Source organism: Vigna unguiculata, chromosome 2 (assembly GCF_004118075.2).
Source record: "Vigna unguiculata cultivar IT97K-499-35 chromosome 2, ASM411807v1, whole genome shotgun sequence".
Classification (NCBI taxonomy): Eukaryota; Viridiplantae; Streptophyta; class Magnoliopsida; order Fabales; family Fabaceae; genus Vigna; species Vigna unguiculata.
In genome coordinates this window covers 19,114,181-19,141,991 of record NC_040280.1, presented here as the reverse complement: position 1 = coordinate 19,141,991, position 27,811 = coordinate 19,114,181, and the positions used below count along the sequence as shown (strand labels likewise).

The 27,811-nt window shown below is 31.1% G+C and overlaps 3 protein-coding genes across 9 annotated transcripts; 2 read left to right on the top strand and 1 right to left on the bottom strand.

Annotated features, from left to right (window-relative positions):
• The first annotated feature begins 5,487 nt into the window (after positions 1-5,487).
• LOC114173376 (probable methyltransferase PMT4) lies at positions 5,488-9,897 on the top strand. Of its 7 annotated transcripts, none has more exons than XM_028057725.1 (11): positions 5,488-5,708; positions 5,879-6,017; positions 6,273-6,675; positions 6,855-6,978; positions 7,152-7,392; positions 7,515-7,740; positions 7,891-8,051; positions 8,138-8,441; positions 8,660-8,792; positions 8,942-9,145; positions 9,458-9,897. In XM_028057725.1, the coding sequence occupies exons 3-10, from the start codon at positions 6,665-6,667 to the stop codon at positions 9,089-9,091; spliced, it is 1,350 nt and encodes a 449-aa protein (XP_027913526.1). In that variant the 5' UTR covers positions 5,488-5,708; positions 5,879-6,017; positions 6,273-6,664; the 3' UTR covers positions 9,092-9,145; positions 9,458-9,897. The 7 variants fall into 7 exon arrangements, with proteins under 7 accessions (XP_027913526.1, XP_027913522.1, XP_027913524.1 ...); XM_028057724.1 differs by having other exon boundaries at positions 5,501-5,708; positions 5,821-6,017; XM_028057726.1 differs by having other exon boundaries at positions 5,501-5,781.
• An 818-nt stretch (positions 9,898-10,715) lies between these two features.
• On the bottom strand, positions 10,716-12,430 carry LOC114172992 (putative pentatricopeptide repeat-containing protein At1g26500). Its single transcript, XM_028057173.1, has one exon. It carries the CDS (start codon positions 12,281-12,283, stop codon positions 10,757-10,759), a length of 1,527 nt encoding a protein of 508 aa, XP_027912974.1. The 5' UTR covers positions 12,284-12,430; the 3' UTR covers positions 10,716-10,756.
• A 4,164-nt stretch (positions 12,431-16,594) lies between these two features.
• On the top strand, positions 16,595-20,062 carry LOC114170379 (14-3-3-like protein GF14 iota). Its single transcript, XM_028055860.1, has 7 exons — positions 16,595-16,798; positions 17,831-18,137; positions 18,510-18,597; positions 18,707-18,816; positions 18,906-19,054; positions 19,437-19,483; positions 19,776-20,062. Exons 1-7 carry the CDS (start codon positions 16,726-16,728, stop codon positions 19,779-19,781), a joined length of 780 nt encoding a protein of 259 aa, XP_027911661.1. The 5' UTR covers positions 16,595-16,725; the 3' UTR covers positions 19,782-20,062.
• Positions 20,063-27,811: the final 7,749 nt, after the last annotated feature.

Genomic DNA, 27,811 nt, shown 5'->3' with positions numbered 1-27,811 from the left:
CTTCAGTATTCCAAGCTCTAATTCATGTTCCCTCAGTTTCCCAAAGAGAGTGGCTATGTTCATGCTAGTGAGATCTCTGGATTCAGATATTGCAGTGACTTTAGGCTGCCATGTCTTATTTAAACTCTTCAAGATTTTGATATTTAGTTCCTCTTTGTCAAAGGTCTTGCTAAGGGCTAGGAGGTGATTTACTATATGTGTAAACCTCTTCTCTACATCACATATGCTTTCTCCAGCTTTCATCCTAAACATTTCATACTCCTAAATGAGAGTGTTCTTCCTTGCCCTTTTTACTTCATTTGTGCCCTCATGGGTCACCTCCAAGACATCCCACATTTATTTGGCTAATTCACACACAGATACCCTACAAAATTCATCCAAAGTTAGTGTAGAAGATATAATATGTTTGGCTCTAACATCATAGTGTGCCCTCTTATTCTCATCAAGAGTTCACTGTGAGAAGTCTTTGGGAACAGTTTCACCTTCCACAATTTTAATTGGTTTAAAAGGTCCATTTACCACAGCATCTCATACACCTTTGTCCACTAATTCAAGAAAAAATTTCATTCTAATCTTCCAAAAATGGTAGTTTTCACCAGCAAACAGAGGTGGCCTGTTGATGGATGCCCCTTCAGCAAAGGTTTGAGATGTATTAGACATATTAGGATCTTTCTAATCGATTATCGTGCGATTAACCTGCTCTGGTGCCAATTATTAAAAACATATCTATCTAATATAACCTAACCAAGAAAGGGGGATGAACTAGGTATTGAATCTTTAACTGATTTTAAACGGATCTTGAAGGTTTCTTTAAGCTTTATACCTCAATTAACCAGTTTTACAGTTCTGTGTTAATGGACTGTGTAAAGCAATTGATAAAGGCATGAAAGAAGGGAGAAACAAAGAACACAACAATTTATACTGGTTCAATTCAAGATGAATCTACGTCCAGTCTTCTCCTAAGTAACTCACTTAGGAGGGAATCAAATAGAGATACAAGAATTACAAGAGCATTTATATAATTCAAGATCCTAAAGACTAAGGAGCTTGATCTACAAATCAAGAACTCCCCCTAGATGCAATGCAATTGCACCTAGACCTTCACCTCACACAGTGAATTAATCTGTAATCAGAAATACAACAAGAAAAGAAACAAGGAACGAATACACCTAGTAGTTGTGTAGATTTGTCACTTGATTCCTAGATCCAAGCTTGACCCATCAAGATTGAATCCACCATCAAATTTCTTGAAGGTTCACTTGAATGATCTCTCAAGAACGCACAAGAACTCTATAAATCTCAAAAAAGCAGTCTTGAAAGATGAATTCTCAGTTTTTCAGTTAGTTTTCTCTCTCTCTCTCAAAACTGATTTCAAAAACTATTTTTATACAAGAGTTCTGCTGCAGTGACTAATAGATTAGGCATTTACCTAATAGATTATCGTAAGTGTATTTTCACTGCATCAATGTAGTGCCCTCATCTAATCTATTAGTTAAGTAGCTAATATATTTACGAGTTCACATTCAAGAGTTTGATGGTTAATACATTCAATGTAAGCTTGTTTTACATGTAATTTTTTATCTACAACATCTAATGCACAAGCTAGGAAAACAGGACTAATCATAATTTAGTAATGCACATGATGTGTAGCCTTGGACATCATCAAAACCATTTTCACTTGAGTTGAAACAACTCCCCTTTCAACATTCATATATAAAATAACAATGCAACGATAATATTCAAAAATCAAATACAATTAGAATTGTTTAAACATGCAACATCTAACAATAAATATAAATTTTTCCAAATTTTGCAAATATTATTATAAAATTTCAAATAAAAAAAAATAGGCCATGAAAACTAACTAAAAAAATAGTCTAAGATTAAAACTATAATAGGAAAGAAAAAATATAAGCAATTACAAACATACAATGAACAAGAGACAAAGTACAAAAGGAAGAAAATGTGTGAAACTAACCTCTTGTAGCAAAGCCAAAGACGAAATATGAGAGGGTGGCCTTAGGGTCTCCACGCATTGTCGGTCAAATGGGGATGAAGAACAATATCAAATGGGGACATACCAAAGAAACACTACAAATGAGGACGAAAATGAAAAGTATTCGGTGCAAAACGCATAAAATCAATTCACAATAAAATTCTAACAAGTTCAATGGTGGAAAACGAAGCCAACATTATGTGCTTAATTGAAGTCGGGGGCTATTGATTTAACGTTAAGTAATGTCTGGACGGGGTTGGATCGACGTCAAAACTGTCCTATTATTTACAAAAATATCACCGATATTTTTAATGTTAGTGTATGGTTAGTGTATGGTTGGAAGCATCAAGATCTTCAAATTTGCAATTATCAAACTTTTAAACTTTAAATTTATATATCAATATTCTATTTACAAAGCATCACCATGAGCCCGTGCTTTTGTTTGTTCTTTGTATCCTATTTTTTTCAAAATGTGCTTGACTTTATGCTATCAACTTTCACCTACCTCTTTTTGTTTAATGAGGAATAACATTTAATATCTTACGTTTAGTGCATCTTAAGATTTGTCTAGTCTTGATAGCTTGCATATCTAACATGTCTCGAGACTCATATTGAGCCTTCATATGATACCTTTGTCTAACAATATTATCTCATAAATATTAATCATTTGTTCCACATTAATAAAATTATAACTTAATAATTAAATAAAATAATCTATAATAATAAGAATAATTTTTTATTTTATAAATATTTAATTTCATAATTTCTTTTAAAATTATTATATCTATCAAATCTTAAACTTCTACTCTTATTTTATTTATTTTTTTCAATTTTTCTACCTCTCGGATCTAATCCTCAAAATATATTTATAAAAAATTAGCATCATTTAATATATGACTCATTTTTTAGTAGATGAAAAAGAAAGAGATGAAAAGTAGTGTGATTGGGTGGCATAAAAGAGTGAATTGTCCCCAAATAGGGCAACAGGAACACGTAGTCACTCATTTATTAGCCGTCCGTTTCGCTGACAATAAGATCACGACGTGCACGCAGATCAACAACGCAAACTGCCAACCTCCTTTCTCTATAATACCCCTAATTAGTCGTTCTATTTTAATTCTCCATTTTTTTAATAATTTTTTATATTCTAAAATAACTTATTTTTATATTATATCCTTAATTAAGAGAAAAAATTATTTATAATAGGAAAGAAAGCGTAATGATGTATAAATGTACATTGAAATAATAAAATGGAAAATAGAAAAATAAAATTAGTTTATTAGTTTAGATGACAAATCTTAAATAATTATTTTAGTTAATGATAAAAGTATCGGGATTAACATTTTATTTTAAAAATAATTGTAAACTTAAACTATTTAAACATTGATTAGAGTAAGTTCACGAAATGGATGAATGATATGTATTTACACTTGCTGACTGCTACGACTAATGAAAGCATTACTAATAAATAAGTTCTTAAAGTCCTTTTAGAAAGACTTTTGAAAATGTTGAAATTCAATTGAAAGGAAATTTATGAGTATGATGCATGGTATAATACAACCTATCTATATGTAAGAAGAATGATGCTTAAGCGATAAAATCTCCCTCAAATAATATTTTATTTATTTTAAATACATTCTTTGAAATAAAATGTTTTGTGTGATTTTTTCATCTAAATTACATATTAGTTATGTGTTGTATACTTTAGTCAATTGATAGTTATATGGAATGATAAATAGTTACATGGAATGATAATCTAACCTAGTAGCAGATCAATTATCGAAAGAAAATATATATATAAGTTTCATAATAGTGTAATAAATTATGTAAAGTGATACATGGTAAAAAGGTAGAGGTTATTGCATAAGACTTTGTAAACTGTGTTAAAAACAACCTTGATTGTATATAAGAATTTCAATAGACTTTTAATATGAATAAATATTACTTAGATAGATTTCTTATTCTTTTTAGATGGTATTAAGTTGTATAGAAATTTAGTAATCTCGGATAAGATTAGGAATAAAAAATGACGTAATTTACTTCCGAATAACTTTTTTTAAACAAAATGTTGTATATTATAATTATTTTATTTTAAATCTAATATTGTAGGACCAAAATGTATTTGGGTCTCTCACATGTCTACTTGTATCATTCTTTTTCTTAATCATTATGTCTTGAGTAACTTAACTTTTGTCTATGTGTCTTCTTTTGATCTAGTAGTAGGAGTAATAAATGATGTAATAAATGAAATCTATTAGCATACTTTGTGAATATTGGTTATGTATAGTACTTGTATGGGCCCTAACCTTCATGAGTATAGAGTTTGTAGGTTAGTCCTATTTTAGGGTTTTTGTACATGATTAATTATCCTAATTTTTCATTACCTGAGGTAATTTTGACAACATGGACGTTCTTCATCATGTAATCTGGTATATATATGTTGGTTGAGGTGTCTCCCTCCTTGACAACCCCCCCCCCCCCCCCTCCTTTCCTTAAAAGGATTCAGTTTTGGATATGAAGGGGGTGATTTCTGTGAGGTTGTGCTACGAGAGAAGAAGAGGTTAGAGAGGGTGTAGAGGATTTAGACTCACCTCCTAACTATGTTTTAGGAAAGGACCACAACGTCTCTATTTAAATAATATAGAAACTCAATTAAGTCCAAAAAAGAGTATAGGAATCAAATTAATAATTAAACATTTTATTAGACTAACACATTAAATGTATTTAACATATAATGAGAGGTGATTGAACTAAAAACAAATATTAGAATCAAAATTGGTTTTGGATATGAAAGAGGCAATCTCGGTGGCGTTGTGATCTCAGGAAAGAAGAGGTTAGAGAAGGAGTAAAGGATTTAAACTCACCTTCTAACTATGTTAACTTGGTTGATTTTATGAAAGGTGTTACAACGTCTCTATTTAAACAATACAGAAATTTAATTAAGCAAAAAAAAAACAATATAGGGATCAAATTAATAATTAATCATTTTATTAGACTTAACACATGAATCTAACAAATAATGGAACCTGATTGGACTAAAAACAAAGATTAAAATTTGAAATTCAAAATATAAAATTAAAATAGAAATTAAACTTTGTATATATATATATATAATTTTTTTTGTGCATGCAGAGGTATATGCTTACATATTTGGTTATATTTTATAATAGATACATGATATTATACTTGTGTGTGAAATTAAAGTAAAAGTTATAGATATTTTATCAAAGACACTAAAATATGTTTTATTTCGTAAGTTTCGAAAAACATTAAACAATACGGAAGTAAACTTTTGATTAAAGAAATATAACTTTTTTAATAAAAATATATGAGACGATGCATATAGATATAGATTACTTTTTGTGTAGAAATCTTAAATCACATATAGATATTAGGAAGGAGCTACTAATACTTTTGGATGGTTATCAAATTATATACGTCAGGTTTACATAATATATATATTCCCTGAAGTTAAAGGTGCGTAGTGGGAAGAAACAATGATTAAAGTGCAATTATTCCTTATTCTCTTTCGTTTTCCCAAAACATTTATGAATGCTTATTTTATATTTTAATGTGATGATCTGTTTTATGAATGATTGTTGCCATTTATATAAATGCTAAAACGACCACATGACATCACAACAAAGTTCAACTTAATTCCCTCGAATTGCTTTATGAATCTCACTCTCTTCTTAACTAACTCAATTCTTTGGTACCAACCAAACCCTAAATGTCCATTTCCTTTGTTATATGCCACTTAATTTATCAGCTTTGATCTAATCGGTGTTAGTTCTCATTTTTTTTTTTTTATGAATTGTTATCAGAGTGGTTGCTGGGGCGCATTGATTGATGGAGTGAATCTCGTTTGAATTTGTGTTGCAGGTGATGTGATTGGTTAAGTATTGGGTTTGATTCAGAATTGGGAATTTGGATTGAGAAATTTGAGCACCTCCTTTTGCACCATAATTGGGGTTTTGATGAATCCATTGGCATTCCTGCGTTATTGGGGAAGGAGTGTGAGGTATTGTTTCAATGCTTTAAGGGATGGTGAGGGTTTCATAGAATCCTGTGTTATGTTATGATAGGTTGTGGTTTTTCTCTTTGCTTGCTGCTCTTGGAATTCTGGGTTTTGAATCTGTTTGTCAAAGGAAGCTAAAGGATTTGGACATGAGAAGCTCGTGGTTCAATAAGTTATCCATCATTATTGGCCATAGATCCCCGGTGAACTGGTTATTCTTGTGCCTAATCAGCCTGCTTCTGCTGATTTTTGTTCTAGGTTCATCTTCTTCTAATATTGTTGATCTGGCACCTCATATTCCGGTGTCTCTCATATACACAAACTATAGGAGGGTTAAGGAGCAAGCGGCGGTTGATTATTTAGAGTTAAGGTCTGTGGCAAGGGGTGTCTCTAGACAAAGAGAATTTGACCTCTGTGGCAAGGAAAGAGAGAATTTTGTGCCTTGTTACAATGTTTCATCCAACTTGGTAGCAGGGTTTAAAGAAGGAGAAGAGTTTGATAGGCATTGTGAACTGTTAGTTGAAGCAGAAAGGTGTTTGGTTCGTCCTCCTACGGAATATAAAATTCCCTTCCAATGGCCAACTAGCAGGGATGTTATATGGAGTGGAAATGTGAAGATAACCAGAAACCAATTTCTTTCATCTGGAAGTATGACCAAAAGGTACTTCTTTCTCTTTGCCAATTACTATACTGAAATGGAACCTCTTTGGGCTAAAATACTGTTTAGGCTATAACAATGGACTGCTTTAAAGAAAACCACTGCAACTTTTGCAAGTAGTTTGTTAATATTATTACTATTAAGGTTTTTCTATTTCTTCAATTTTGCAATTTATTATGTAGGTTAATGCTTCTAGAAGAGAACCAAATTGCTTTCCGCTCGGAGGATGACGGTGTGAAAGACTACTCTCGCCAAATTGCAGAGATGATTGGCTTGGGAAGTGATAACGAGTTTCCTCAAGCTGGTGTAAGTCTTCCATTTATCATCACTCACAACACGAGCTCTTCTCCTCTGGGGATCACTGGTTGTGGGGGAAAATGGTTTAGTGTGTAGTAAAGTCTATTTGATTCCCATTACGAACTTTGATGTTTTTGTTGCATAATAAATATAGCTGCTCCATATTGATCACTTTATCGCAGGTTCGCACTATACTAGACATTAATTGTGGATTTGGTAGCTTTGCAGCTCATTTGGCATCACTGAATATAATGACAGTTTGCGTTGCTGCATATGAGGCAACAGGTAGCCAGGTTCAGTTGGCTCTTGAGAGGGGCCTTCCTGCTGTGATTGGCAACTTCGTTGCAAGAGAACTTCCGTTTCCTTCATTATCATATGGCATAGTTCACTGTGCTCAATGTGGCATCATTTGGGATGAAAAAGGTAACTCCATTATGTTTATGAATTAGGGAGTTGTCTTTACTTCCTGAGTACTAGCTAATAACATTTAGCTTCTTTATGAATTTGTATCTTTATTTTTTCTCTAACATTGACATGTTCAACAGATGGAATTTTCCTCGTAGAAGTTGACCGTGTTCTTAAACCTGGAGGATACTTTGTGTTAACCTCGACCCCTAGCAGGTCACAGGAAAGTTCATCAAAAATGAAGAGGAGGAATATGTTGAAGCCAGTGGAAGAACTGGCTCAGCAACTCTGTTGGACGCTTCTAGCTCAGCAAGATGAGCTGTTAATCTGGCAGAAAACTGCTGACGTTAATTGCTATGCATCTAGGTAAAGATAGTTGATAATATTGTCTACAGAATGTTTATTTAAGATTACTTATATCAACTACCATTATCTCTGCTAAAGGCTTGCTCCATGGGTCTCTTGAAGTAGTCTGCTACCATAATTCTTTTAGTGACATGTTCCCTTACACTGTAGAAAGAAGCATGATATACCATTATGCAAAGAGTTTGATGATGTTCAGTCATATTATCGGCCTCTTGAACCATGTATACGTGGGACCTCTAGCAAGCGCTGGATTGCAATACAGAACAGATCCTCTGGATCTGATTTGAGTTCAGAGGAGCTTAAAATTAATGGAAAGTATTTTACTTTCAGATGATTTGCTTGCAACCCTTCTGTACTACTGCTTTGTCTTTTCACTGACATCTCTCTACTGTAGCAGGAGTTCAGTCTGAAGATTATTTTGAAGACTTAGAATTCTGGAGATCAACTCTCAAGAACTATTGGTCTTTGCTTACACCACTAATTTTCTCTGATCATCCAAAGAGACCGGGAGATGAAGATCCATTACCTCCATTTAACATGATTCGTAATGTAATGGACATGAATACCAAATATGGGGGGTTGAACTCTGCCCTTCTGGAAGAGAAAAAATCAGTTTGGGTCATGAATGTTGTTCCTGCTACAGTTTCTAATTCACTTCCTCTTATACTGGATAAAGGTTTTGTTGGTGTTGTGCATGACTGGTAAGTTGCTTTTTGTTCTTGGTCTAGGCAAGTTGTGAAGAGGATAAAAAAGTTAATTTCTTCAGATCATCTGAGTCCTAGTAAAACATTGTTACTGGTGGGGGGATAAGAATTGTTCTTGATTCCGGTACTTAACTTTCTTGTTAACTTGAGTTTGACAATAAGTGCTCTTATGAAATAAGTGGTTTCGTATATGTGATCTGGTGATTGATCTTTAGGTGTGAACCTTTCCCTACGTACCCCCGGACGTATGATATGCTTCACGCAAGTGGACTTCTTTCTCATCTCACTTCAGAGAGATGCAGCATGGTGAACCTATTCTTGGAGATGGACAGAATACTGCGTCCAGAGGTATCATTGTGTGTTTTTTGTCATAACTATTTTGTACCAGAAAATGTGGTAACTTGATTTACATAGGACCCCATCCCATATGCACAATGTGTTACTACGAACACGATCTTGAACTCTTTATTGACATGACATATTACATGGCTTGGTAGGGATGGGTTATTCTTTCTGATAACATGCAAATTATAGAGATGGCTCGCACACTCGCTGCACAAGTACGTTGGGAAGCAAGGATAATCAACCTTCAGAATGGAAGTGACCAGCTGCTTCTTGTTTGCCAGAAACCATTTCTGAAAAAATGATTGGATTTGCCAAATTTTGTCTCACCCTGCGGATGAACTTGATATTTTCCTCTGGTAATTCTTCTTAACTTCTATTGCACTTAGTGATCATTTAATTCTACATAAAATTGAAAATCATTGGATGCTGTAAAACTCTAGTGTTGGTCATGTAGGACATGGAATCTACATTGGTCTTAATATGGATTTGTTTTTTATACTAGTACTAGGTGGAATGTATCTGTCAAACTTCATTTTGTTGCTTCATTAATTGTGTGGAGAGTTGGAATCTAAACATCCATGATAACTTGTACTCTGCAAGAAGCACTGGTACTTTTGGAACTGCCACTTGTCTGCACACTAAAATACAAATTTTGTTTGCTATTTCAGTTTCAGGGAGTGAATTGTTCTGTAGTGCATGTTGTATATACTGCTTGGAGCCCTGACGTTTTTCTATATTTTTGTGCAATTGGATCGGGGAATTGTGGAAGCACTAGATTGTCAAGGTTCACATTGAAGTTAGCTCTCCAATTCATTGTTTTTGTCAAATGTGTTTGCATTAATTCATTCATTTATATCTTGTTAGCAATTTTTTTTATCATTGGACGTGAATGCCTTCTTGTTAAACAATCGCAATGATTTTTGTAAGAATAAGAATGGCCACGAAGTTTAAAAATGAATTTGAGGTTGTAGCATATGCAGAGTATTTTTTTTCTTCTGTTGTCGGGATATACAGAGCAATTCTTAAGTATTTATCGTAAAGTACATAACTTATTAGAGTTGTGTTATACATGTAATACAACAACTCCATGCACCAGTTTGTATAAACATATTTTTGCTTGTTTCTGTCCATTACATTACATCTCATATTCTCTCTCTGTTAATTCTTCAATCATTATTTGACACTTGTGGAAACTATATTAATGCAAAATAAACTCCCCTTAACTTCTCTGAATGCGTTCTCAGTTTCTACCTCTACAGAAATCATTTACTTTCCTATTTAGTAACAAATGGGCTAAGAAAATTTTAAATAAAGAACTTTTTTCACGTAAATTAAGATTAACAGAAAATTGAGAAAATTAACTATTAAAATTGACCAATTTTAGAGACTAATTTAGATGTTTATTGTAGTAATTTGCTTATCAGCAAAAACACTTTTGCACATTAAATGATAGTGAGTGCTTATGAAAAGATTTTACTTGTCAGTAAAAGGTTTCGATGAATTGTGTCTATAGAACTTGATACAAATCCAAATTTGACCAATTAAACCGACTTTTATTATCTCATATAAAAAAATCACCTTTTCTTTTATCAGTAAAAAGTTTCAGTCAATTGAATCATGATAGCCCAGCAAAATTAACACATACCTCTAAGACTTAAAAAACAGATACCAAAGATATTTGTAGATTGTTACCCATAAAACCTATACGAGAGTGAACTAAATCAATTTTGTGCCTTTAAAAAATTACCTGCTACTTTATATGTTAAGAATATAAGTATAAGTTTAAATTTTACATTAAATAAATATATGAAAGTTAAATAACATATAAAAAGGAAGATTAAAAAATTTCTTATTTTAAAATTTTGATGTCAATCTCTTTTATAGTTTAATTCAAGTTTCATTGTTGTTGAATCAGTGAAGCATGACTGACATAATCATAATCCAATAGATTTACATAGTCTATAGATTTACACAGCCTGATTATCAGTATCTGATATCACTACTTCAGTATCTGCAGCAATTGAACTTGTGTTTCTTCTCCTGTCTCTGGTTGCCATCTTCTGTCCATAACTCTCAAGTATGTCTGCCAAATCAAACAGCCCCACCTCTCTCAGCTTCTTCCCCACATCCTCAAACATACACACACCTTCCTCATTTGAAAAGTAGTACAAAAACTTGTTATAATCAAACCTTGGCACCTCCATTCCTCTGTTAATCACCCTCTCCACATACTTAGTAGCTTCCTTCGACTTCCCTGCCTTCACCATACCCCCAACAAAAATAGTGTCAAAATTAACAAGCGGATCAGGCCCCTTCCTCCCCCTCCTCCCCAAATGCCCTTGCAGCAGCATTATGTATGTGTGCATATTCGGCTCACAACCTCTTCTCACCATTTCCCTGAACACCTGCGTCGCCTCACTCGCCCTTCTCAGCCTCAAAAGCCCCTTTATCAACCCATGATACACGCTCAAATCAGGAACTTCAATCCCCTCAACAACTTCATAAGCCTCTCTAACCCTACGCCTAGTCATAAGTCCATACACAACATGCCCCAGAGTCGTGTTATCAACTCGAACACCCCTCTCGCGCATTTCCTCAAACACCTCATGCGCCTGTTCCATCATCCCCTTCTTACACAACCACTTAATCACAAGCCCATAAGTTGAAGCCCCAAGTTCATCCATCCTCTTGAACCTCATTGTATCAAAGAGCCTCAAAGCCTCACCATACTGATTCACCTTAAAAAAGGTCTCCATCATTTTCTCAACAGCATCCACATCAGGCTCAAACCCCTCTTCCTCCATCAAGTTCCAAACTTTGGAAGCCTCAACCAAATCACCCTTATCGCAGTACCCTCCAACCAACCACTTGTAAGTCACCCCATCAGGCCTAACCAATTCCTTCAACTTGAAAACAACAAACTTTGCCTCCTCAACAAGCTTGCACTTGCACATTGCCTCAACCACCTTGTTCAAACTCCCCAAGTTGTACTCACACCCATTGGAGTTCATCAAGTGGAAAAACTCCACACACTTCTTCAGCTCCCTTGCACCACCCAGAGTCCTCAACGCGATCACGAAGGTCTTGTCGTTAACGAAACGGCGATGTGCCATGTCGTTCAGGAGTTCCCAGAAAAGGTCGATGTTGCGAGATTTGCCTACTACGTCCAGCATCTTGTTGAAGGAGACGGTGGTGTGCTTGAAGGAAGGCTGTGACTCTGTGTAGAGGAAGAATCTGTAAACGGGACGCCATGAATACGGGAATTTGTTGCATACTTGAAGGAAGAACTCGTGGGTGAGTTGGAACTCGCACGATGTGAGTTTGGAGGTGAGTCGTGACTCGGGCGAGTTCTGCTGCTGGTAAAGGACGGTGCAGACTCGGAGTAGGTGGTCCGGGTTCACCGGAGAAATCGGGTGGTGGTGATGGCAGCGGAGGGGTTGGAGGGAACGGAGGCTTGAGAATGTTAGCGTGGCGGTTCGCCGGAGAAGAAGCATTTGATTTGTGCAATGTGTGTGAGGTTTAAGCAAATGTTGAGGTTAACGTTAGAAATAAGAATTCCATAATATGTAAATACTAGTTTTCAATTATAATTAATATATAAAATTCTTGTATGTCTAAATAAATGTGTTTAAGCTTTAAGTGATACAATAAGGAAGTCATTACAGTTTTTTTTTAAGAGAATTTATAAATCTATTTCCTATTTTACCACCTTCTTCTTGTTTACAGTTTTATTTATGACTTACATAAAACATGTACATAGTATATAAAAATAATTGAAAATTAATTTTTCTTCTAGTTTAGCCTCATATTAAATGGCTTTGGTTTCTCTTCTTGTTAGGTTATATGAGAGAGGGAAATAAATTGATGTTATTTACATTTTGTGTGAGTCCAAATTTTGAAAACTATTTTTATTATTCAAATTGTCAAAGTAATAAAATTATAAACAAATAAGAAAAGAATAAATATCTCATAAAATTGAGGAAAATACCTTTGCTTATCGACGTGATCATTTCACAGAAGAAATGAAAATGGTGATCATCTAATACAAGAATAAGCAAATAATTACATAAAAAAAAAAGTAAGAAAAGTGAAAATTTACCTTTGCATAAGTCAGTAACAAATATAAATAAAGAAAATAAAAAAATCTTTATCCTCAATATTTAAGACAAATATAAATTATTTAAAATAATATTTTGAAGACTAATTTATAAAATCTCACCTTTCAAGAGTAAATTCAAGAATGAATAGAAGAAACTATTGAGGATGAAGAGCCATCAAATTCAAGAACTAATATTAAAAAAAGTTAAAATATTGTGTTGGTTTTTGTCTTTAGAGTTTATTTATTTTGATTATTCTTCTTTACGTCTTTAATTTGCTTTTTATTTTGTTAAATTATGTTCCATTCAGTTTGTTTTATTTAGTTTCATACTTCACTTAAATACTCTTAACCTCCACTTTATCATGTCCTTATCCTCTATTTCATGACTCTTCATCGTTGTCATCACCACTACCATTATCGTTGTCACCACTATCATCATTGTTATCGTCTTCACCATCACCACCTTGTTAAAACAACAATCACCATACAGCCACCACCCTTATCACTTCTACCACTACATTAAAATCACATTCATCACTACCACAATAAATTTATTTTTTTAATTGAACTTTTGCTCTTTAATATTTTTGTTAACCGAGTAATATTGGTGTTAAGTAATTGATATGATCGTTATCTTACTTTTCCACCTTATTAAATTTCCCTCATGTTAAAAAGGTTATTTCATTACAATTTTTGTCACTTACAAAGTCTTAATTCCCACCATTTGCATGAAGGCGTGGTTTTTTAACTCAAAAATGCTAATTTATTTTTTTTCTTAAATATTATTGCATAAAATAAAGGTATGCAAAATAAATAAATAAAAACTTAGTGACGTTTTAAGTTCTTTATAAGTTTGGGTATTTTAAAGTAAATTTTTATTACATTTTTTTCTACTTTATTAAGTATTATAAATTTGTATTTTTTTAAATTGAGTTTATATCGTTTTTGTTTTTTTAATGGAATGATATTAAGAAATGTGAGGTTTTGTAGTTAATATAAAAGAATATTGAAGTTATTATAAAGTAAAAAAAATGATATTTATTATTCTCATTATGTTGGATAGAAGGAAATCGTTAACGTCACCTATATTAATAGTGATGATGATAGTCTCTAAATCACTAAAAATGATAACATAGGCATTATCGATAAGCATTATAATCTCATTGTCTAATATGTTTCTAATTAAACTAATAAAAGTCACTTGTCATCATTTTATATTAACTACAATATTATTTTATATTAACTACATAATTTCATATTTCTTAACCCTGAAAATAGTAAGCAAAGTAACAAGGCAATATAAAAATCACGCAAGTCCCTTAACAAAGAAATTTACAATGAAAGACTCATTTGAATTTTTATTTTTAAATGTTTAGTACTTAATAAAACAATTTTTTTGATAAGAACTTAATTAAAAATATCAAAATTTATGATATATTTAAAACTTAACTAAGATAAAAATATATTAATTCTTTCGAAGTGGATCAAACCATTTGTCAACCTGCATTCCATAACAAAATTAAGTTAATTTAATTATATTAATATATATATAATTTAATTTAAATTTTGTATATATGTAGAAGAGCTTATGAAAAAAGAGAAGAGGATCAAACTTGTCGAGAATGATCTTAATATATAGCATGTCTACGAATGACTTTATAGTAGGTGATTCTTCAAGGTTGCTAAAAAGTTTTAAAAAAATATTAATCATTTGAATGTTGTAAAAAAAAAAACACAATAGGGGGGTTGATATGTATGTTTAACAAATTTTCAAAAAGCAACAACAATGAGTATTAAAGCCAGGTCTTCACAAACCAAAAAAAAAACATAATTTAAGATTAGCTTAGTGAAATAAAAATTGATAAAAAAAAATTTATAAGTAGTTTATAGAGTTTTTTTTTTACTATCTTTTCATTGGTAAAACACCCATTTTAGTGCACTTTGATTTTTGTGAGTTTTAAATTTTAAAGTATGTACGAGATGAAAATTGTTGTGGATATGATAGTGTTGATAATTGACATTTTCTCCAGCGAAAATAAACTTATGTTAGGTATTGATTATGTATTTAATTTAAATGTGTGTGGTGAACTTACTTAGTTTAAAGAATAGATGATTATTCTAATAAGTTAGAATACATACAAAATGCAACATTTTGTTAAGTAGGCATATGCAAACAAAAAGGAGAATATGAAGAAAAAATATATAAACTTAAGATACTACATTTTGTTAAGTAGGTGTATACAAACAAAGAAGAGGATATAAAGAAAAAAAACAAATAAATTTGAGATAGTATAAAGAATTTCATATTCTTATATTACTTTAGTAAATTTGAAATTTTATAGTATTAGGTCAAAAAAATTATTTCTACCAATTCTTAAAATTTAAGTTAATTCTAAAAAATTATACAATTAGAAGATATTTAAAAAAAATATGAAATAAATACTATGCATTCATCTATCACCATTCAATACAAAATCAATTAACAAATATTACATAATAAAAAAATTAATTTAAAAAGATTAAAAAGTATAAAAGAAAAAAAAAACTCATTTCAAAATAATAAAAATATTTTAACTTTAGAAATAATGCTAATTTTAACATACAAAAGTAGAAAAAAAGTGTGTTAATATTTAAGTAGCAATCTACAATTAATTATTATGATCTACCACGCATGCATAAAAAGAATGTCCCACATTTACATGTAAAAGAAATGAAAGCATCTTCCTCTTTTTTCTTAATTTTATGTATACTAACTCTAAAATAATTTAATTTATAAGTTAAAGCCGTGTAGTTTTTAATTAATTAACATTGTAAAAATATAATATCAATGTTTTCCTTTTTTTTATGTATTTAATTTTTCTTATTAAAACAACTTCTTAAAAATATAACTTAAACAAAACGAGGAAGCCCATGTTAAAGTCGCTTAAAATCATGATCCTGTTGCAATGGGAAAAAAAAATTAGACAACGTAATCATATCATTTTATATTAATAAAACCTTGAGACATATATTAATTTAATAGGGCAAAAATGAAATGAAAAATGAAATGAAATGAAATGAAAAATAATTTAATAGTTATATATTATATATAAATATAATAACTTTGACACTATCAATAAATCATAAAATAATAGGCTTTTAAGAAATTATTAGAGTAATAATTAAGCAACAAAAATATTAACAACACTCTCATAAGATTTATATTTAAGATCATTAGTTTTGATGATCTCACTGTTTCATTTAATGATTTTTTTTTCTGATTTAGAAGTGCAATTCATACTAAAAGAAGACTGTTAGAAAAAAAGAGTGTAAGAGAGAGAAAAAAACTACAATAACATTTGTGAATTAAACAAATTTATCACATGATTAATTATATGCATGTGGCATTATCAAAATTTAGTAATTTAATTAATTTGCATGAATAAGAAATGGAAAAAATAAAAATTGTGAGTCTATTTTATTACAACAAAGAAATTTATTACATTTATATTAAATCGATCCAAAGAAAATGAAAAATTAGAAGTGAAAAGTGAAAGTGCATGGAAGTGGTAGATGAAAATAATAAGCAAAAATCACATAAGCATTCTCTCTGAGTCGATCACGATTTGCGCGCTTCCTCTTTCAAACAAGGAGATCCAACGGTTGAGATTTCGGTCTCCCTTTGACCCCCACAACATGCTCCATTCAAAACCACTATATAATCACTCCATCTTCTTTTTTCTTCTTCCTTGCATTACCCCACATTTCCCTCTTATTCTTCTCCTTATTCTTCATCATCTTCTACGCCCATTTTCTGTGTTTGTCCTTCTCCTAGCTTTCTCATCTCTCTCTCCCACCATGGCTGCCGAGAAAGAGAGAGACACACAGGTTTACTTGGCCAAACTTGCCGAGCAGGCCGAGAGATACGAAGGTCTTCGCACCCTTTTCTTTTAATCTCACTTTTTGTTTTTCTTTATTATTTTGATTTTCATTTGGATTCGCTGTTTGCTTTTGTGGTTTCTTAATGGGGCTTGTGATTTCATGCTGGCATTGATGTGGATCTATTTTTTTGGAGCGGTTTCGTGGTTCTGTTGGGTGAGTAATGTGGATGGAGAGTCGAAAGATTTGATTTTGAGATGTGGGTTTTCGGTTATTTTATGGAGCAGTTTTTGGGTTAGATCTTTTTCCCTGTGTGAAACCCCACCTTCTTTTTGTGGATTTGATGCTGGGATTGGTTCTTCTTTTTTTTTTTTTCAGAAATTGTTTTTGGTTTTCAACATGCATCTGAATAAGGTTACTCAGATAGTTGGTGGAGGGTGGTCTAAGGAATACAAAAGAGTGTAGAATTGAAGGAGAGGTTGAATTAGATGAATGCATAAGAAAAACTAGAGCTAACTTCTCCCAAATATGTTTTTTGTTTCTCAAAACACTTATTTTGAAAATAATTTGCATAAAGTAATAAAATTTTGGATGAATCATTGATTGGTGTGTGAAATTATTTTGGAAAATTGGATTTTAAAATCAAAAGGTGGGAAGGGAATCAAATGGGCCCTAATTTTCAAAACTGTAATGTGTTACCAAAGTGTTTGTGATGGGGCCAATGAGGGAAGACCTTTCAACTCAGAATAGGATACTGTCCCTTTCTATTTGTACTTGAACTCTACTTGATAAACTCTATTTTCATGGCTACCCTTTTGGTGAAAAGAGGCAAATGCGGATCAGTTTGTTTCTTTTACCTTTGGAGTGTCATCTTCTTGCCTGATTAGCTGAAAATTAATCCGTTTCCAATTTTATTTAATTAATTGTCTTATTTTGGGCCCGGATAGACAAAGTCTGATGTTGCATAGGGCATAGTGCATGCCAGTGACCTGTACTTTGAATTTTCTAAATACATATAGATTATATTTTGATCACTGTTCTAGTTTCTGTAATAAACTTCTGAAACTTAATACTTATTATGCAGAAATGGTTGAGTGTATGAAGAAAGTAGCAAAACTTGATCTTGATCTAACTGTGGAAGAAAGGAACCTCCTCTCAGTGGGATACAAAAATGTCATTGGTGCACGGAGGGCCTCCTGGCGCATCATGTCCTCAATTGAGCAGAAGGAAGAGGCTAAGGGTAATGAACACAATGTCAAACTGATCAAGGGCTACCGCCAAAAAGTTGAGGATGAACTCTCCAAAATTTGTGGTGACATTCTGACTATTATAGACAAGCACCTGATTCCTTCTTCTGGATCAGCAGAAGCTAGTGTTTTCTACTATAAGATGTGAGTTATGCTGCTACACTACCTTTGTTATGCACTCGATTAATTCAATTCCTTTCCTGGTTCGAGTCATTATCTTTATCTCCATACTCTTTTTGAGTATTTTCTTCCCCTGAGTAGTTATAATTGTCTTTTCTGATTAAAGTCTAAAATAAAGATACCAGCCAGGTTTACTCTGGGAAGTGTAGAATCTGTATGAATATGATAATTTGATGACCTATTTTTTGTTCCTGATGTAATGTTTGTCCACACAATTGGTAGAGTCACTATTGGATATGTAGGGAATCTAATGCTATGAATGAGTCATTGGATTTATTTGTTTACCTCATAATTTTCTTTGATATTCCTGATTTCCTTGTTCTTTTTTTGGTCCAGGAAAGGTGATTATTTCCGGTACCTTGCTGAGTTCAAGACTGACCAAGAAAGAAAAGAGGCAGCTGAGCAGTCACTGAAAGGATATGAGGTCATTTTTTATGTCCTGTATTTCAGCACTGAACTACTTCATAAATTATTTATTATTTATATTATACATTATACTTTCATTTGATTTTCACAAATATTTTAATTATTAGGCTGCTTCAGCCACTGCAAACACAGATCTTCCATCAACACATCCAATTCGTCTTGGACTTGCCCTCAATTTCTCTGTCTTTTACTATGAGATAATGAACTCTCCTGAAAGGTAAGTTATTGGTTCTCTTATTCTGTATGGATCCGTTGAATTGCATTTGTTGCTAGCTCTTGTCTGAATGTCATTACTGCAACTTACAGGGCCTGCCATTTGGCTAAACAAGCTTTTGATGAGGCAATTGCGGAATTGGACACCCTGAGTGAAGAGTCATACAAGGACAGCACCTTGATCATGCAGCTGTTGAGAGACAACCTCACACTCTGGACCTCTGATTTGCCAGAGGATGGAGGTATGGAAATGATTAAAACTTAATATAAGATGCATTTGACTTTTTCCTAGGGAAAGCAAAAAATGTTGTACCATATGTTGCTCAATAATGATGTCTTAGAGACAAAAGTGGTTGATGTACACTTGTACAATATCATTGCAACAGTATCTTCCACTCACTCTGTCCCTCTCTCAAACTTTGTGAAAAAAATAAATAATCAAATTAGGATGAACAGAGAAAAACAAAACTGCATGCTCTTGGACAGATCATCATGAAGGTGTCATTGTTTCAAGAGTGGTGTCTTCAGCTGAGTCACTCCTAGTTAACAGCATGATCATGTTTCCTTTTATTTGGTTTATACTAACATACTTGGAACTACTAAAAAGCTAATGCTATTATGCAGGTGAGGACAACATAAAAGCTGAAGAAGCCAAACCTACCGAGCCTGAGGTGTGTGCATAATAAGTTGTCTACTTTACATGATTTGCTTGTTGAATGCGTGAAAAGCCATCATATTATAGTAGTTAATTCTTGACAATTCATAATGTAGAAAACAAGCAATTTCTTGTATATGAGAGCAACTTAGGGTCTGTTTAGTTTGAGACATTTTTCTCGGGTTTTTTCAAAGAATTACTGTTCAAAGATTTGTGCTAGAATCATTTTTTCTGAAATCAAACATGTCTGTATTTACTTTAGTCACTGTTTAAGGTTCCTTACTTTTAACATTCTTCTACTTCTGCAGCATTGACCATGATTCGATAGTCAGATGTCTAAGGTGTCAACAAGGGCATTTTTCAGGTTTTCTTGCAATGGATTTGGACCAGACAACAGGGCCATTTTCTCCATTACCAAAGCCAGAAGATCTGTGCCTTTCATTTATTTACTTCAAACCTTTTGTTTTTGTTGTCTTATCTGTTTTAAGTGATCAGTTGAAGCAAATGAACAATTTACATTTACCCTTATAAGCATCTCAATCCTTCCTTCATTTTGTTTCCACTTACTTTGCTTAAGATGATTATGTTTCCTATATGCTCCTAGAGAGTAATCATCTATAAAAAAAAACGTAACGGTTTAGAATGAGTAGTCTGTCAAAAAACTAATTTTGGATTAAAAAGGCAATCTATTACTAACATTAATATAAAAAAATGCTAGAAACTTGTCTTGGAATATTTTCTTTTTTATTGGTTGTGAAAAAAATGATAGAAAACAGTTCATTTTCAGTTCAATAATTTTCTTTCTTGATCTTACTGGGTTCAGTAAATTTAAAACAAGAGTTTTGAAAGTGATAATCATTCATGGTTGGTTTTGTGCCAAATTTGAAGAAAAGGTTTATGTAATATGCTTTTATAAACTCAGATTATATCATAATACACCATGTATAATAATCAATAATAGATTTTCTTTATTTATTGGTTTGATAAAATTAATGGAATTGTTTGTTAAGAGACCAATTGTTGGTTTGATTTGTATTACAAGACATTCTATTTGACGAACTAAAATGATAATATTTAGATACTTTGATAAAATGATGATTAAATATGTTTTAGTCCTTAAATTTTGTGTTAAATTGTAATTTGTTTTTCTTTCATATTTTGATATATTTTAGTCTTAAAATTTTAAAAATAATAAATATAGTCTTTTAACTTAATGATGTTAATATTATTGTATTTGATAAAGGGTGTTTCAAAGTTAACATTTGAACCAGAACGTATTAAATAAGTACAAACAATTCATATGTCATCTTAACACTTAAATTAGATTTATTTAAGTTGTTTGCAACCTTTTAACACATTTTAATTTATATGTAAATTAAAATACCGTTTAACAAGCATAAAAAGATTTAATATTTTTAAGTTAAACATACTTATAAGTTTAGAATGAAAAACATACTCGACCTTTTTATGATATACTTAATTATTTTATATATGAAAATATATTATATTTAAAGACAAAAGGAGCCATATACTATAGTTTTTCCTTCGCTGGACTAGAAATGGCAAATAAACTCGTTCCCGTGGATATTGTTCAAATCCGTCCCTGTTTTGACGGGGAATCCCCGCATTGACTGGGTATGGGTATGGGGAATTCCTGACTTTTTCAATTGGGTACGAGTAGAGATGGCAAATAAACCCGTCCCCGTGGATATTGCCCGAACCTGTCCCCGTTTTGACGGGGAATCCCCGCATTGACTGGGTATGGGTATGGGTATGGGTATGAGAAATCCCCAGTTTTTTCAATTGGGTATGGAGATGTGGATGAATATATCCCCACCATAATACCCGTCCCCGCTATATTTCCATCCTCGTTTAAATTATTAAAATATTCACAATTAATTAAGTAACCCTATATATTCTTTTTATTTTTATTTCTTCTAAATATTTGGTTTGTCATGAAACTCATTCGCATCTCCAATATATTTTTTATCTTATCATAATCTTTATGTAATTATGTTAAAATGATGTATGTCAATTAAAAAAAAAATTATGTCTAACATTTGAATATTTCTATTATTTTTTAATATTTTTATTTATTGTATATTTTCCTTTCACATGAGAATGTTTAATACTCTTAATTTAAGTGTTTAATAGCATAAACATTTCATTTACTTGGTAATATAAAAAAAATCTTTACTTATTATTATTATTATTTTTTTTCATTTCAAGAACTCTTTTATTTAGCTAAAACAATTTTTGTTATTTCTCAATCATTGAGTATATATGTTGATATTTGAAAAGTTTTCTTAGATCTGTAAGATATTTTTCGTCTTATCATACCCTTAATTATACATTTGTTTTTCTTTGTGCAATTCTTTCCAATAGTCTCCAAATTGTTTATAAGACACACATTTGTTAATTTTTTAATATTTTTATTTTTGTTTATTTTCATCATGTAGAATACTATTTCGATAATTTTTATCTAATTATTTTTTATTTTCTAACTCATTACAATCATACTTTAATTTTTTCACTATAATTGTATAAATAATTTTTATTTACTACAATATAAAAATTTAATGTAATTGTCATGAATATTTTTTTATCACCATCCAACATATATTGGAGTTTAAAAGATACAATATCTATGATAAAATTTTATTATGTTTATTATTTGTTCTTAGCGTCATTTTTTTATCAACCATTGAGTATATATGTTGATATTTGAAAAGTTTTCTTAGATCTTTAAGATATTTTTCATCTTATCATACCCTTAATTATATATTTGTTTTCTTTTGTGTGATTCCTTTCAATAGTCTCCAAATTGTTTATAAGACACACATTTGTTAATTTTTTAATATTTTTTTTTATTTCATCATGTAGAATACTATTTCGATAAATTTTATCTAATTATTTTTTATTTTCTAACTCATTACAATCATACTTTAAGTTTTCACTATAATTGTATAAATAATTTTTATTTACTACAATATAAAAATTTAATGTAATTGTCATGAATATTTTTTATCACCATCCAACATATATTGGAGTTTAAAAGATATAAGATCTATGATAAAATTTTATTATGTTTATTATTTATTCTTTGCGTCATTTTTTTATCAACCATTGATTATATATGTTGATATTTGAAAAGTTTTCTTAGATCTCTAAGATATTTTTCATCTTATCATACCCTTAATTATATATTTGTTTCTTTTTGTGTGATTCCTTCCAATAGTCTCCAAATTGTTTATAAGACACACATGTGATAATTTCTTAATATTTTTATTTTTTGTTTATTTTCATAATGTAGAATACTATTTTGATAACTTTTATCTAATTATTTTTTATTTTTTAACTCATTACAATCATACTTTAATTTTTTCAATATAATTGTATAAATAATTTTTATTTACTATAATATAAAAATTTAATGTAATTGCCATGAATATTTTTTTACCACCATCCAACATATATTGTGGTTCAAAAGATACAAGATCTATGTTAAAATTTTATTATTATGTTTATTATTTGTTCTTTGCGTCATTTTGATCAAGTGATGTATTATAACTTTTATTAGTGTATAAAATATAAATTCATTATAATTTAAAAAATTGAAGTAAACAAACATTTAAAATATATTTTAATTTAAATATTTTTTTCCTTTTATATTTTTTTAAAATATTTTTTCCTTTTATAATTTTTAAAAAAATATTTTTAAAGTTTATCAACTAGGTTTCATTAATGTTTGCAAATTTAATAAATGTTTTGGTTCTCATTAAATTTTATTTGGTATTCTAATCTAAAATGTAAACAATTATAATTTATTTCAAAGTATTTGATATCAAAGAAACAATCATACTCCTAATATTGAATATTTGATAATATTATGTTTTCTTTCCGTAATTTTTATTATTTTATAAAAATTAGTTAAAATTAATATTAAAGTAGTAAGTAAACGGGTACGGGTATGGGTACGAGATTATACCCGTTACCCGGTGGGGATGGGGATGAGACAAAAGTTTGATATCCGTTGGGTTTGGGTATGGGGATGTGGATGAATTTTTTTTACGGGGATGGGTATGGGATAGTGAAACTCGTCCCCGCCCCGCCCCGTTGCCATCCCTAGGTACGAGGATGGGTATGGGGATGAACATATATCCGCCATAATAACCGTCCCCATTTAAATTATTAAAATATTCACAATTAATTAACTAACCATATATATATATTAATTTTTATTTTTTCTAATTATTTGGTTTGTCATGAAACTCATTTGCATCTCAATTATATTTTTCATCTCATCATAACATTTATGTAATTATGTTAAAAAGATGTATGTCAATTAAAAAGTTTTTATGTCTCACATTTAAATATTTCTATTATTTTTAAATATTTTTATTTATTGTATATTTTATTTTCACATGAGAATGTTTAATACTCTTAATTTAAGTATTTAATAGCACAAACCTTTTGTTTGCTAGGTAATATAAAAAAAAATCATTTACTTATTATTATTAGTTTTTGTTTCATTTGAAGAACTCTTTTCTTTCGCTAAAACAATTTTTGTTATTTTTCAACCACCACTGAGTATATATGTTAATATTTGAAAAGTTTTTTTTAGATCTCTATGATATTTTTCAATTTATCATACCCATAATTATACATTTATTTTCCTTTGTGCGATTTCTTTTAATAGTCTCTAAAATTGTTTGTAAACATTTGTTAATTTGTTAATTTTTAATATTTTTATTTGTTGTTTATTTTCATTATGTAGAATACTATTTCAATATATTTATCTAATTATTTTTTATTTTCTAACTCATTATCAATCATACTGTAATTTTTTCACTATAATTGTATAAATAACTTTTATTTACTACAATAGAAAAATTTAATGTAATTGTCATGAATATTTTTTTATCACCATCCAACATAATTGAAGTTCAAAAGATACAAGATCTACCAACCAATCAGAAAGTTCCGATAATACTAATATCATGTATAACAACCAATCATACAACTCATGCTTTCCAATTCATACACAATGAAGCAACATATCATTTACATCTTAACCTCATATATTAATCAAGGCATCATCCCTCAAACTTTTCCAGTCAAGCTTTCAAGTTAGGCAAACAATCAACCACAACATTGGCCATTTGCGTTATAGCACAAAACATGTCCCAGCCTCGCTCAGGCTAGAAGACCTCGCTCAGGCGAGACATCCTCTCGCTCAGGCGAGTCCCTTCTCGCCTAGGCGAGAGCGTGAGCAGTGAAACAGTGGCTCCTGCGGATTCTCGCTCAAGTGAGTCCCCTCTCGCCTAAGCGAGATTACGCTTCGCTTAAAAATGTAGACGAGTCGCCTGAGCGACTGTTCGCGTAGAAAGTTTGGGCGAGCCTCTGCTAGTCTCGCTTAGGCGAGGCATGCTCGCTTGGGCGAGAAAACTAGTGTCTGCCACTATTTCTTCATACAATAGTTACACATACACCAAACCCAAAAGCCAAACGACATTCTTATCACATCATAGTAGCATATAATCCACAGAATCATACAATAGCAGTAGAACAAGCAGAAAAACGATCTAGACAAATGGACCCTAGCTTCCCTTACCTGGAAGGGTTTAGCAAAAAGCTCCTAGACCAAACTTGATTAGCACAACAACTTCGATGCTAGCTCAGGGATGACTTAACAAACTGGAAAAAGAATGGCAGTAGAGGCATGCGCTACTCAGAGTAACAGTAGCAGGAGTTTCAAGCACGGTGGAGGAAATACTTACGTGAGGAGGGAAACATTGGTTCAAACTCGCTTGACCATAGTAACACCAAATCCTAACGGAGTGGGAGACGACTGTGACTCTAAGGTTTTTCTGAGAATGAGCAAGCAAAGTGAGTTAGGACAGACTTGGGGTTCGATTATATCACTTGGGCCAACTCTAGGCCCAATTTCAAGGGGCAGCCCTTTACTTTAGGGCAGAAAAAGAAAACAAAAATTAATGGGCCTTGCAAAAAACAGTACAAATATATAATAACTATAATGTTTTAATTATTTTTTATTTTTGTATTTCAAATAACAACTTGAAAATTTCTTCTAATCTATGACAATTATTAATTTCCTATCATAAAGGAAACAAAGGTACTTGTCATAATGATCGCAATTAAGTTGTAAAAAAATTGAAATCTAAAATAAAAGCTAATCAAACCAATTATAAAGAATTAAACGTATGTTCTCAAAATGAAAGTTGATAAATTGTTTTGTAATTCAAATCCTTTGAAGATATACATGATCAAGATTGATTTCATTTGTAATAAGTAAACAATCACATTAATCTTTATGGTCATTGACATAAAGATGATATTTTCTGATACATATATACCAACAATACAAATTCAAGTTTATGATATTAGTATTAATATCAATTATGAATACGATACAAATACATCACTTTTGAAATTTTAATACATCATAAAATAAGAATCTAGGAATATAGAATATAATCTGATTTCACAACTGCATATTATTGAAATAACAGTTTCAATCAACTTCTATTTGATTCATTTGCATGTTGTAATTACAATTCTCATTTCCAAGAGAGGATAAAACTGTAGTAAGTTTGTTTTACTTATAAATTTTTGTTAGTACCTGATAAGCATCATGAATAAACATGCAATACTATATTTCAATAAAAAAAATCATTCAATCATCATTGATGTGAATTGAAGTACATCTCAAGTATGTTTTATTACCTCAAAAGTTTATATTGATATAAGACGTCTTTTATTCATAATAACGAGGGCTTTTATTGACATCTTCCATCTGCAATTAAGCACTAAAGAACTTAGAATGTAAGTTTGAATCTTCCATCAATTTTGATATGTTGACACACCCCTTTAGTGCATGGGAAACGATAACATTTTCCTTCTTCAGTTGAAGAGCACTACCAAACATCTTTCACCCAGATGCAATTTTAGTGGACCTCCTTGGGAAATCTTGGTAAGTATCTTGCACTTAACTTTCTTTTGGCTTTCCTTGAGTACGACATATTTAAACCTCCACTTTTGCACATAGTCGACAAAGTCAGCTGGTAGATCTTGACAAATTTCACAAAAATAAAACATTCTTTCTATTTTTCTTACATTCCAAGGAATTTATTAAAATGATAAAGACCACCCACAATGCAAAATAACAAAAGACATACTAAAAAATATTAAAAAGCAGTACTCAAACATATTACAATTATTTATCATTCATAAAAACATCAATTTCGACATGTCGACACACCCCTTCAATCCATGAAAAACGGTAACATTTCCCTTCTGCAGTTGATGAGCACTACAAAACATCTTCCACCCAACTCTAATCTCAGTGGACCTCCTTCGGGAATTTTGGTAAGTATTTTGTACTTAACCTCCTTTTGGCTTCCTTTAAGTACGACATATGTATACCTCCACTTTCGCACATAGTCGACAAAGTCAGTTGGTAAATACTGACAAATTTCATAAACATAGATAATGAACAAAAGAAAATGAAATAAAAATTTCTTGATATTAAGCAAGATTCAAACTCATAAAACTTCATTTAAAGCAACGTTACCAAATGACTTCCTCTATATTGTGCTTCGCTAAGTGTAATCCAAAATACATAAAGTATTGTTTGCCTTGCTTCTTCAAGGTAAAACCTCTCCATATGTGAGTCCTTGCATTGGCCTAGAAGAACTATTATTTGGAAAAAATTGTTGCCCACGTACCTAAAGAAAAAAAAATGACAAATAGTCAAATGTAAAAGAAGTGAAAATGAATATAAAATGTTTCGAAAAAAATGAAATAGGAAAAGAAACCTGAAGATGACATGTTGACCTCCTAAGATGTTAAATCTTTTCAATCTTTTGTGTGAGTCCTTGCATTGGCCTAGAAGAACTATTATTTGGAAAAAATAGTTGCCTACGTACCTAAAGAAAAAAAGTGACAAATAGTCAAATGTAAAAGAACTAAAAATGAATATAAAATGTTTTGAAAAAAAAAATAGAAAAGTAAACCTGAAGATGACATGTTGATCTCCTGAGATTTTTTAAAAATTTCTCTAAGGTCCCACCAACCTTCCATAAGTCTAGGACGATGCACATCTCTGTTGTACATAACCATAACTTTGTTACTTGAATTATCTACTAGAAACCATTCTTCTGAGAGTTCTTTGACAAAAAGTGAAGAAAAAACCATGTCACAACACCTTCATTATCCATCTTTCAAAAATAGTTCAACAAATATTTGGTCAAACAAAGGAAAGGGAAAGAAGAAATATTGAAAACAAAGAAGAAATCACAACTCTAAAAAAATAAATAACAAA